A 12,706-nucleotide genomic window follows, 5' to 3' on the forward strand; every position below is an offset into this window, starting at 1 on the left:
GAGATAGAAACAATGAAAGAAGGAAAGAGAGAGAGAGACAGATAGAAGATGATGAAGGGGAGGAAAAAGGAAAATTAAAGAAAGAGTGAGAGAGAATGAGAGAAAAAAACAGTATAGAGCCGCATCAAAAAGTTAAAGATAAACTTGGGAATGGATGCGTGGCATTCAATTGAATAATAATAATAATATATATATATACACACATACACATATATATGCATATATATATATATATATATATATTGGTAAAAACGGTAAGATAACAAAAGAAAGAAAAAGACCTCAATATTATGTAAATAGAGGAAATTTATCTATAAAATAATATGTTACAAATACTCGATAGTCAAGATAAAACTCTGAGTTTTTCAGATGGCCAGATAACCGAAGAGATGGTGTTGTGGATTTCTACTTCGGCATCTGAAACTCAGAGTTTTATCTTGACTATTGAGTATTTGTAACGAAGCTTTGTGATTGAATTCAGCAGGCGGAAGTTACTGCCGTGTGTGTATATGTGCGTGTAGGTGCTTGTGCCTCTCCGAAAGAGAGAGAGGGAATCGCATATATATATATATATATATATATATATATATATATATGCATATATATATATACACACACACACACATGCATATATGACTACAGAACGTCACCAAACAGTAAGCAACATGAAATATGAAAGTAAATGCGTTCAATATGCAAAGAAAACAAGAGAAACAAATGGAAAACAGGACAAGTAACATAAAGAACGACCCTTCATCAGTTGTTGGCTATCTACTCCTCAGGGAGCAACTTCCTTTGAAGAATCATATTGTCGTTCAATGCTTGAAATGAGGAGTAGATAGACAGCCAATAACTGACGATGGGTCATTCTTTATGTTACTTGTCCTGTTTTCCATTTCTTTCTCTCGTTGTTTGCGTTTTGAACTCATTTACTTTCGTATTTCATGTTGTTTACTGTTTGGTGATGTCCTGTACCAACATATGCATGTTGGGCAAAGTTTAGAGAGCTCTTACCCCTGCTGGTGACAAAAGGCCTCTCGCTCAAAGTAAAAGGCAGACTGTATGATGCATGTGTACGTACAGCCATGCTACATGGTAGTGAAACTTGGGCTGTGACTGCTGAGGATTTGCGTAAGCTCGCAAGAAATGAAGCTAGTATGCTCCGATGGATGTGTAACGTCAGTGTTCATAATCGACAGAGTGTAAGTACCTTGAGAGAAAAGTTGAACCTAAGAAGCATCAGTTGTTGTGTGCAAGAGAGACGTATGCGCTGGTATGGTCATGTGATGAGAATGGCTGAAGATAGTTGTGTGCGAAAGTGCCACACCCTGGCAGTTGAGGGGACCTGTGGAAGAGGTAGACCCAGGAAAACCTGGGTCGAGGCGGTGAAGCACGACCTTCGAACTTTAGGTCTCACCAAGGAAATGACCAGTGACCGAGACCTTTGGAAGTATGCTGTGTGTGAGAAAACCCGGCAAGACCAGTGAGAACAGTCAAAATCAAAATCAAACCAAATTGAGGTCGATCAACATCAGGGCCCCCGTGCAGGTGACACGTAAAAGCACCATCCGTTCGTAGCCGTTTGCCAGCCCTGTCTGGCCCCCGTGTCGGTGGCACGTAAAAGCACCATCCGTTTGTGTTCGTTGCCAGCCTGGCCTGGCCCCCGGGCCGGTGACACGTAAAAGCACCATCCGTTCGTGGCCGTTTGCCAGTTCTGTCTGGCCCCCGTGCCGGTGACATGTAAAAGCACCATCCATTCGTGGCCATTTGCCAGCCCTGTCTGGCCCCCGTGTCGGTGGCATGTAAAAGCACCATCCGTTCGTGTCCGTTGCCAGCCTCGCCTGGCCCCCGTGCCGGTGACACGTAAAAGCACCACCCGTTTCGTGGCCGTTTGCCAGCTCTGTCTGGCCCCCGTGATGGTGGCACGTAAAAGTACCATCCATTCGTGTCCGTTGCCAGCCTCGCCTGGCCCCGTGCCGGTGGCACATAAAAAGCACCATCCGTTCGTGGCCGTTTGCCAGCTCTGTCTGGCATCAGTGCGGGTGGCACGTAAAAAGCACCCACTACACTCACGGAGTGGTTGGCGTTAGGAAGGGCATCCAGCCGTAGAAACACTGCCAGATTTGACTGGGCCTGATGAAGCCTTCTGGCTTCACAGACCCCAGTCGAACCGTCCAACCCATGCTAGCATGGAGAACGGATGCTAAATGATGATGATGATGATGATGATGATATATATATATATACTTTATTTAAAAGCAGCAGAAGTATAACAAAAGCTGTTACTCTTTTTTTTTCCGGTTCTATTTTAACAAAACTGTCTGACAAATGGGAACGTGAAACTCTGAGTAACAGCTTTTGTTATATTTCTGCTGCTTTTAAATAAAGCATATTACTCTACCTCTGGGATTTGAGTACTCTTTTTTCCACCTTGTTTCACATTTATGTGCTTACTCCTATATATATATATCATCATCATCATCATCATCATCGTTTAGCGTCTGTTTTCCATGCTAGCATGGGTTGGACGGTTCTACTGGGGTCTGTAAAGCCAGAAGGCTTCATCAGGCCCAGTCAAATCTGGCAGTGTTTCTACGGCTGGATGCCCTTCCTAACACCAACCACTCCGTGAGTGTAGTGGGTGCTTTTTACGTACCACTCGCACAGGTGCCAGGCAAGGCTGGCAACGGACACGAACGGATGGTGCTTTTTACGTGCAATCGGCACGAGGCCAGTCGGAGCGGTGCTGGCAACGGTCGCGAAACGGAAGGTTCTCTTACATGCCACCAGCACTGGTAACACATCTGCAATTTCCATTGATCGATTTCGATTCTGATCCTCACTTGCCTCAACAGGTCTTCACAAGTAGAGTTTTGTGTCCCAAGAAGGGAAGGTATGCATACGTAGGCTGGCTCCATCCCATGTAGAAGGCCACGGGTTATGGACTCACTTGTCCTGCCGGGTCTTCTCGCGCACAGCACACTTCCAGAGGTCTCGGTCTCTAGTCATTTCCTCAGTGAGACCTAAAGTTCGAAGGTCGTGCTTCACCACCTCGTCCCAGGTTTTCCTGGGTCTGCCTCTTCCGCAGGTTCCCTCAACAGCTAGGGTGTGGCACTTTTTCACACAACTATCTTCATCCATTCTCGCCACATGACCATACCAGCGCAAACGTCTCTCTTGCACACCACAAATGATGCTTCTTAGGTCCAGCTTTTCTCTCAAGGTACTTACACTCTGCCGAGTATGAGTACTGACATTACACATCCATCGGAGCATACTGGCTTCATTTCTTGCGAGCTTACGCATATCCTCAGCAGTCACGGCCCATGTTTCACTGCCATGTAGCATGGCTGTTCGTACACACGCATCAAACAGTCTGCCTTTCACTCTGTGCGAGAGGCCTTTTGTCACCAGCAGAGGTAAGAGCTCTCTGAACTTATATATATATATATATATATATATATATGAGACTCTGTCATATACATTCTCATGTTATATTGATCTGTACATCTTGAATTGTATTTAATGGTTGTTTACCAACTCTACTTGAACACACCAACATTTTTGTCTTCCTCTGATCATTTTTCCTATTGTCATTCCCCCAAATTCTCCTTAATTACACTAAACATTTCATCAAATAATTCCTGCATTCCCACTATAACCATCTTCAGGATAACTTGAACACTATTAGCCTTTTCATTGCAGAAATCAGATATACCTTACTAACACTTCATTACTCTTGACTGTGGAAAGCAGCCTTATATAGCAATCACTCTTTTGTTGAGAAATGTCACGTTTTTTCATTTTGTAAGATATATGTCAAGTTTATTGGGCAACATGACTTGCAGAAATCAACAATTCTATTTTTTACCAACATTGCTTCACTGGCACCTGTGCCGGTGGCACGTGTAAAAAGATTCGTGCAAGGTCTTTGCCAGTAACACCTGACGGTGGCACGTAAAAAGCACCCACTACACTCTCGGAGTGGTTGGCATTAGGAAGGGCATCCAGCTGTAGAATCTCTGCCAGATCAAGACTGGAGCTTGGTGCAGCCATCTGGCTTGCCAGCCCACAGTCAAAATTGTCCAACCTATGCTAGCATGGAAAGCAGACGTTAAACGATGATGATGATGATGATGACCATTAATGAAATAACAATGAAATTTAATTTTGTAGTTAATGGGCTAATAAAAAAAAAATCACATTCCCATATCACATACCTTGTTGTAGCCAATTTCTTCATTTAAGATCTTTGTCCGTGATCCACCAAAAAACCCTGACAACCAGAGAAAAGAGAACAATAGCTGATAGCAGTGAAGGTAGGTGGGTGAGAGGGTGATGGAATAAGTTTGGTTACAATGCAGACATTTAAAGAAAAGAAGAATAACAGTTAAATGGGATTTGAGACAGAAAAAAAATGGAAATTAATGAAGACAAAATCAGTTACATAGAAAAAGAGAGAAATTAGAAAAATTGAGAAATGTTAAAAAAGATTCATAAAATTTTTTGTCCCATGCTCAGAATTAAATCATGCACGATATAGTAATAGTTTGCTTACCTTCCAAATAAAGTTCATTTTTCTCAAGATAAACAATCTTTCCTTTTGAACATGAAGTGTAATATTGGCTGTAGAAGAGAGAAAGTGACAGGAGTCTTAGAATTATTGGCATCAAAGAAGTTGGAATGAGGATTGGTTAAAGTAGGAAACTAACTGATTATGGTTACAATTAGACCTTTGATAACAAATGATGGAGTTTGCTATCACCCTCAATACTCTTACTGCAACCTCTGCCCCTAAGCCTCTCCTATATCTCTCTCCATCTTCTGCTAAACTCACCTCAATCCTGACCACCCACCCAGTCCAAACCTCTATATCATTTCACTTATTTTCATCACCCCAGTATCTCTCTGGGGCATGTCCCAACACATCTTTGCCATTATCTCTTTTACTATCACTCTCCTTATCTTACTAACTCACCCTCCTTTCCTTTCCACCTGGGGTACCTGTGTATCTATGGCATGAGCCCTATATCCGTCCCTCTATACCTTTACTCTCTCAACTGGCACAACTCTACCCCACTCCCAGTTGAGGCTTTTTTTTTTTTGCCTTTTTTGTTTTTCTAGGTGTTCGGTGACTCTCTCAGTGATGGTGCTACATTAAAAACACCTGTTCACTCTGTAAAATGTTTGGTATTAGGAAGGGCATCCAGCTGTAGAAACCACATTAAAACAGGCCATCGGGCCTGGTATGGCTCCTAGCCTTGCTAGCTCCTGTCATCTAAACTATGCCAGCATGGAAATTGGATGTTAAATGAAATTGATGAGTGCAGTGCCAAATATAATCATATTACAGCATTCGTTTTCCTTACTAAGATGGGATTAATTTTGCCAATCATCTTACAAAGTTCAGTATAGTAGCAACAATAACATCAACAACAGCAGATGTATCTAGGTTATTTTCAGCTGTTAGCTTTGCAGGCCCCATAACAATCTTCTCAGTTTTTCCCTATCTCCTATATCAGTCGATCATTTGATACTGGGCTGCATAGAAAGAAGAAATTTCAAAATTTTTTTTTCCTGTTTTATTAAGTATTGTAGTCATTGGGGGATGTTTTTTGCATTATATATGTATAAATATATGTCATAATTAAATTATATATTGCACAATTTATTGTATTTTGTTATGCATGCAATCCCCCCAGTCTGTGGAAGAACTGTTTTGCAGAAAAAGTTTGGGGACCTCTGCCCCATATTACACTTTACCAAAGCTCTCACGCTCATTTACTCTGTAATCGTTATCAACATCACCTTACTAGCACCTGTGCTGGTGGCATGTGTAAAAAGATTCGAGTGATGTCATTGCCAGTACCGCCTGACTGGCCCCGTGCCGGTGGCACATAAAAAGCACCCACTACACTCTCGGAGTGGTTGGCGTTAGGAAGGGCATCAAGCTGTAGAAACTCTGCCAGATCAAGATTGGAGCCTGGTGTGGCCGTCTGGTTCGCCAGCCCTCAGTCAAAATCGTGCAACCCATGCTAGCATGGGAAGCGGACGTTAAATGATGATGATGATGATGATCATCATCATCATCATATTTATCATCTCTTTCTCTCTTAGCTTTCCTCTTCTTCCTTCCACATTCATTCTGTCACTCCTTTTACTCACTTTATTCCTTCCTCAATTTGGGACTCAGCCATCAAATGCAATGATCATAAAAGGTGTCTAAAACAGCTGGTGCCAAGAAGATAAGAGGCCAGCAAAAATGATCCCATGATGATTTGTGATGATTTGTGTGTGTGTGTGTGTGCATGTGTGTGTGTGAGTGTATGTGCATGTTTGCGTGTATGTGTGTGCACATGCGTGTTTGTGTGAGTATGTGTGTACGTGCATGTGTCTGTGTTCGTGTTTCTCCCACACCACTGCTTGACAACCAGTACTGGTTTGTTTATATTCACACAACTTAGCAGTTTGGCAAAAATTGACTGAAAGAATATGTACTAGACTTGAAGAAAAAGAAAAAGGCACTGGCGATTGATTTGTTCGACTAAACCCTTCATCATGGTCGCAATCTAATGACTAAAACAAATAAACAATAAAAGATACCAGTGCATGTGTTTTAACATGTACAATGTTTTTACTAAAACACAATTATATTTGGATTGACCCTGAAAGGATGACAGGCAAAGTCGACCTTAAGCAGAAATTGAACTCAGAACATGAAAACCAACGAATAATAATAATAATAATAGTAATAATCCTTTTGACTAAAGGCACAAGGCTGAAAATTTTGGGGAAGGAGACAGTTGATTATATCGACCCCAGTACTTAACTGGCACTTATTTTATTGACCCTGAAAAGATGACAGGCAAGGTTGACCTCAGTGGAATTTAAACTCAGAACGTGAAGACGGATAAAATACTGCTAAGCATTTTGTCTAGTATGCTAATGATTCTGCCAGCTTGCCACGTTAACAACAACAACAACAATAATGATAATGGTAATTGTAACAAACCCTTTAAAAAATGGTGAAGGTTTCAACAGATGTGACTCTGAAATAAAAAAAGAAAATATATATATATAATTAAACCACACAATAAAACTTCAGTTGATAATATCGGGTTAAAAAGAAAGTGACAAAGCTGATATGCTTTATAGTAAGTTTAAAGAACATAATAAAAAAAAAATTAATGTTTTAATAAAAATTAAATGAGCATGAATAACCATTATTTTCAAATTGCATATGACCATCTTGTGTGTGGGTAGCAAAACAGAAAATATTCAATACTCAAGGACACCTGCTGCATGAAAATTTAATAGTAAAGTGGGCACTAAAAGAATAATTCTAGTCCAGAATTTGTCATTTAGATAATGAGTGATCTCCCTATTAGGGGTTTAACCCTTTCATTACCAACCCAGCTGAATCCGCCTCTGGCTCTGTAGTACAAATGTCTTGTTTCCATAAGTTTTGAATTAAAATCTTCCACCAAACCTTAGTCACAATTTATGTTCCTAACACTAGCTGAATGATAACTATGTTATTTTACTAAATTCTTTGTTATATTTAAAATTAATTGAAAGAAACACAGAGCATCTCAAAATAAATACAGTAATGAAAGGGTTAATTTTACTAGATTAAAATTTCTTGGTGAGACTACATACAGTATGCTGATATATACTTTTATAACATATAAGAAGGTAATTTTACTTCACAAGTAAAATATTATATATTTTAAATCAAAATGATCAAGAGTATTTGTTTTAAGCAAGCACTTTAACATTATTTTACTAACATCATCATCATCATCATCATCCTTTAATGTCCGTTTTCCATGCTTGCATGGGCTGGATGGTATGACCAGAACTGGCAAGCCAGGGTGCCATATCAGGTTCTAGTCTGATTGGCTTGGTTTCTATAGCTGGAGGTCCTTCCCAACACAAACCACTTCACAGTTTGGGCTGGGTGCTTTTAACATGGCACTGGCATGAGCACTTCTACACAGCATTGGCATGAGTGCTTTTCACATGGTACCAGCACAGGAGTCTTTCAGGCCAATCCCCTTCATTGGAAGATGTAACCTTAACACTTCTACTGTGGAGGACAGGTGTTCTTAAGAACAGCAAGGTGCCAGGTATCTTGGTCCTTTGTCATTATGTCAAAATATTTATGAGGTTTCAATAAATAACATGGGAAAACATTAAATTTATTTAAGGAAAATAATAAATTACAAAACTACATGAAGAAAATGATTGTAGTGTGGATGATACACATTAGCCACTCAAAAGCACACAAGGACCGTTAACTTCACTTAAACATTTATCATGTTCAATGGAAATTTTGACGCCAAATAGTTAACAGTCTTTTGTGTCTCAAATAGTTAACATATGTCTTCTACACTGTAATTATTTTAGTTTCAACATGTGGTCTCAAGATCAAATCACTTTCCCGGCAAAAGCATCAATGAAATATATGAAGAGAATATTTCTCTTTTGAGTTTTGAAGAACAGATTAGAAATTTCAACATTTAAACATCAAATATGAAACAAAGAACTCACTTATAAACTTTGAATTAATGTTAACACCAGTAAGTGAAGATGACTGTGGAATACAAATCACATAACATTTCTCCTGAGCTTCTTCAAACTGAGACAAAAAGTTGGTCTGAAAAAAGCAGAAGACAATTTGCCCAAAGTAACATTTAACAACAAATAAAAGAGAAAAATTACTTAAACATATCATCATCCTCATTTAACGTCCGCTTTCCATGCTAGCATGGGTTGGACGGTTCAACTGGAGTCTGAGGAGCCCGAAGGCTGCACCAGGCCAGTCAGATCTGGCAGTGTTTCTACAGCTGGATGCCCTTCCTAACGCCAGGTAAACATAATGTAATTTAATGTAATGTAATTTAATTTAATATAAATAAATGCATGTATGCTTCTTAGGTTCAACCTTTCTCTCAGGGCACTAACACTCTGTCGAGTATGCACACTGACATTACACATCCATCGGAGCATGCTGGCTTCATTCCTTGCGAGCTTACGCATGTCCTCAGCAGTCACAGCCCATGTTTTACTGCCATGTAGCATGGCTGTTCGTACACATGCATCTTACAGTCTACCCTTTACTCTGAGTAAGAGGTCCTTTGTCACCAGCAGAGGTAAAAGCTCTCTGAACTTAACCCAGGTTATTCTTATTCTAGCAGTTACACTTTCAGCGCACCCTCCCCTGCTACTGACTTGGTCACCTAGGTAATGGAAGCTATCAACTACTTCTAGTTTTTCACCCTGGAATGTGGCGGAAGTTGTTCTCTGCACATTTTCAGTGTTTATTGATCCTGAGCATCTGCCACATACAAAAACTATCTTCCCAGTTAGCCTTCCTTTGATATTGCTGCACCTCTTATGTGTCCATAGCCTACACTGGGTGCATCTTATAGAGTTTCTACCTACGCCTTTTCTACAGACTCAGCATGCACATATGCATGTATGTGTGCATCCATCTACCCCCGCCTCATCCATCCAACTCTATACATTATTCCTGAAAGGATTCTGTGAGTTAAATCCTCATACAGCTCCTCTTCCATATCATCCCATCCTGTGTCATTTCAATCACATGTCCAGAGTACCAAAGCCATGACTTCTCAATGCAGAGATGTAGTGGCTTGACCTAGAGAGAGACCCCCTAATTTCCAAACTGCACACCCTGTCAAATAACATAACTCCAGAAATCCTTCAGAAGAACCCCATTTCAACTTATTCGTGATTGTACTGTTTTGGGATCTTTTCAGTCTGAACGGCAGTTTTTAACATAAATTCTAGGTAACTAAAAAATTTTAAACTTCGTATACTGGTAGAATGTGTTTATAAAACATTTTTTCTCTGGACTTTATTGAGAAAATTCTATAGTTTGTAAGATATTTGTTGTTTTTTCTTCAATTTCTGCAATTTCAACCAATCAGTGCCGTCTATTGAGGTAACAAAAACATTCTGTGCCGTATGAATATGTCACTCGTTTAAGAAACAGATTGGGTTTATTTACATTTGTGAAGAAAAAAAGATACCCTTCCCCCCACTCCTAACCTTAACCCTAAAACAGATTGAAATGCAGTAGATCGATACTAGGGTCATAATTATGGGTGACAATTTCATATGACACCGCTAGAAAAAACTGCTGTTCAAACCGAAAAGATCCCTCTTTTGGTCGCCACCTAAGATTCATGATCATAGGTGAGGACAGGCACAAAAACCAAATTGAAGAACTTTTTTTGTTCTGTGATACTCTATCGCTAGTGAATAAAGTCATGCATGGGGAAACTACTATTCCAGTGATAGAAATATAAGAAGACCACAAATTGGATGATTGAGGGACATGAGGAGAAGAACAAAAAGATAGTAGGAAACAGGATTTGCCAGATGATCAAGAAAAATGGAAGGGAGGTAGGGAGGCTATGTGACTTGCATCTAAAACCTCCCAACGGCCGTGGATTTTGATTTTTTTTTTTTTACTGAAGAATGTAAGTATGATCATATATAAGATTATTTTGCTGTTCAGTTCATATGGTTCTCTAGGAGTTATGTAACTCTATTATCATTTTAGGATAACGCTAGCAATAATATATATTATTCTATGTGACTAATTAATTAGCAATAACTTTATTAGTATGTCACATAATTTTGTTCCATTCTAATGGTAAAATCTATACAAGAGGATTTAGTTTAATTATATATATATGTGCAGAGGCGCAATGGCCCAGTGGTTAGGGCAGCGGACTCGCGGTTGTAGGATCGCTGTTTCGATTCCCAGACTGGGCGTTGTGAGTGTTTATTGAGCGAAAACACTTAAAGCTCCACTAGGCTCCGGCAGGGGGTGGTGGTGATCCCTGCTGTACTCTTTCGCCACAACTTATTCTCACTCTTTCTTCTGTTGGCCTGCTCGCTTAGCCAGCATGGTGGCATCATTTGAAGGCTAAAACAATACGAAGCGCATTGTGACCAGCGATGTGTAGCAACATCTGATAGCCTGGTCGGTCACGGTGATCACGGTGATATATGTATATATCAATATCATCATCATCATCATCGTTTAATGTCCATTTTCCATGCATTCAAGGGTTGAATGCAGGTACAGTTGACAGGAGCTGGCCAAGTAGAAAAACTACCCTAGGCTACTGTGTCTGTTTTTGCAGGGATTTTACGGCTGGCTGGATATATATATATATATATATATATAGCAACTAAGTTGAAGTACCTTTCCTTCAGTTGAAACGTGACTATGTTCTTTACATACATTATAACCCTAAAATTATTTTACAACAGATTGGTTATACATTCTTTTAAGAGGGAAAAAAGGTGTTATAAAGTATAATGTCCTGAATAACACCCAGTCTACAAGCAGAAAACAATCTATTTTGTTATTTTACTTTTTGTTCAATACAGTTTATGTTAGGAGAAAGTGAACATGATTATTACATTTACAGGTCCACCAAGAGAATTGGTTTGACTGATTTGGTTGTTGTTTAACTTCAATAGCTACAAGTCAACCCTTGTGAGAAAAGTATGGCTGGGGAGAGCTTTCCAGGGAATTGGTATCCTGGAGATGACAGACCAGGTTTAGTACAGTAATCCCTTGCCATAATGCAGTTCACCTATTGCTGTTTATTATTTAAGCTTACATCAATTCCTCCGTGGTGTTGTTTTGCATTTATAATAAAATAAATATATACAAATTATAAAAATAAAAATAAAAATATACAGTATCGTTTCTACTTTGTGAATTTTCACCTATCGCAGGGGTTTTTAGGACATAACATACATGACAGTTGAGGGATTACTATAGTTAGTATAGGGCCTAGTGTCTATTGGGGAGGAGGATACACAATATAAGTGACAAGAAAAAGGGAAATGGGTGTGACATGTTGTGGTATTGGTGATATGTAACTAGCTAGGTCTCAAGAGTAGAGATTGTAATAGAAGCAACAGAAGAGGCAGAATGAAGATACAGCATATAAAAAAACAGAAACTGGCATATCATATATTAGTCATAGAGTTGTTACCAACAAGACAGATATCTTTTTTCCTTTTGCTTTAGCATATTTTTGTGTGTAGGAGCAGCACTGTTCTGGATGTTTCGGACAGCATTTCAATATCAGTACCACTTGAGTTACTCTCTTTACTCTTTTACTCTTTTACTTGTTTCAGTCATTTGACTGCGGCCATGCTGGAGCACCGCCTTTAGTCAAGCAACTCGACCCCGGGACTTATTCTTTTTGTAAGCCCAGTACTTATTCTATCGGTCTCTTTTTTCCGAACCACTAAGTGACGGGGACGTAAACACACCAGCATCAGTTGTCAAGCAATGCTAGGGGAACAAACACAGACACACAAACATACATATATATATATATGACAGGCTTCTTTCAGTTTCCGTCTACCAAATCCACTCACAAGGCATTGGTCAGCCCGGGGCTATAGCAGAAGACACTTGCCGAGGATGCCACGCAGTGGGACTGAACCCGGAACCATGTGGTTGGTTAGCAAGCTCCTTACCACACAGCCACTCCTGCGCCTATTTATGTACTGTATTTTTGTATTTTTTTTTTTAATATCCTGTCGGCATTCACCCAGCATGAATTGAACCAGTTCCAATAATTGTATCCAGAGCATTGTGAACAGAAAGCGACCATGCACAGCAATCACAGACGTCTCATGT

General features: G+C 39.8%; 1 protein-coding gene across 2 annotated transcripts in view; it reads right to left on the reverse strand.

Annotated features, from left to right (window-relative positions):
• LOC115222475 (putative uncharacterized protein DDB_G0284213) overlaps positions 1-12,706 on the reverse strand; it is a 73,883-nt gene that overhangs the window by 54,664 nt on the left and 6,513 nt on the right. For both annotated transcript variants that reach the window (XM_029792696.2, XM_036511692.1), the window contains exons 3-6: positions 8,554-8,659; positions 7,013-7,049; positions 4,559-4,626; positions 4,221-4,276 (exon numbers count right to left, since the gene is read on the reverse strand). In XM_029792696.2, the coding sequence (XP_029648556.2) occupies positions 4,221-4,276; positions 4,559-4,626; positions 7,013-7,049; positions 8,554-8,659 (267 nt within the window). The remainder of the gene's footprint in view (positions 1-4,220; positions 4,277-4,558; positions 4,627-7,012; positions 7,050-8,553; positions 8,660-12,706) is intronic.

The sequence above is a fragment of the Octopus sinensis genome, linkage group LG20, assembly GCF_006345805.1.
Source record: "Octopus sinensis linkage group LG20, ASM634580v1, whole genome shotgun sequence".
Taxonomy (NCBI): domain Eukaryota; kingdom Metazoa; phylum Mollusca; class Cephalopoda; order Octopoda; family Octopodidae; genus Octopus; species Octopus sinensis.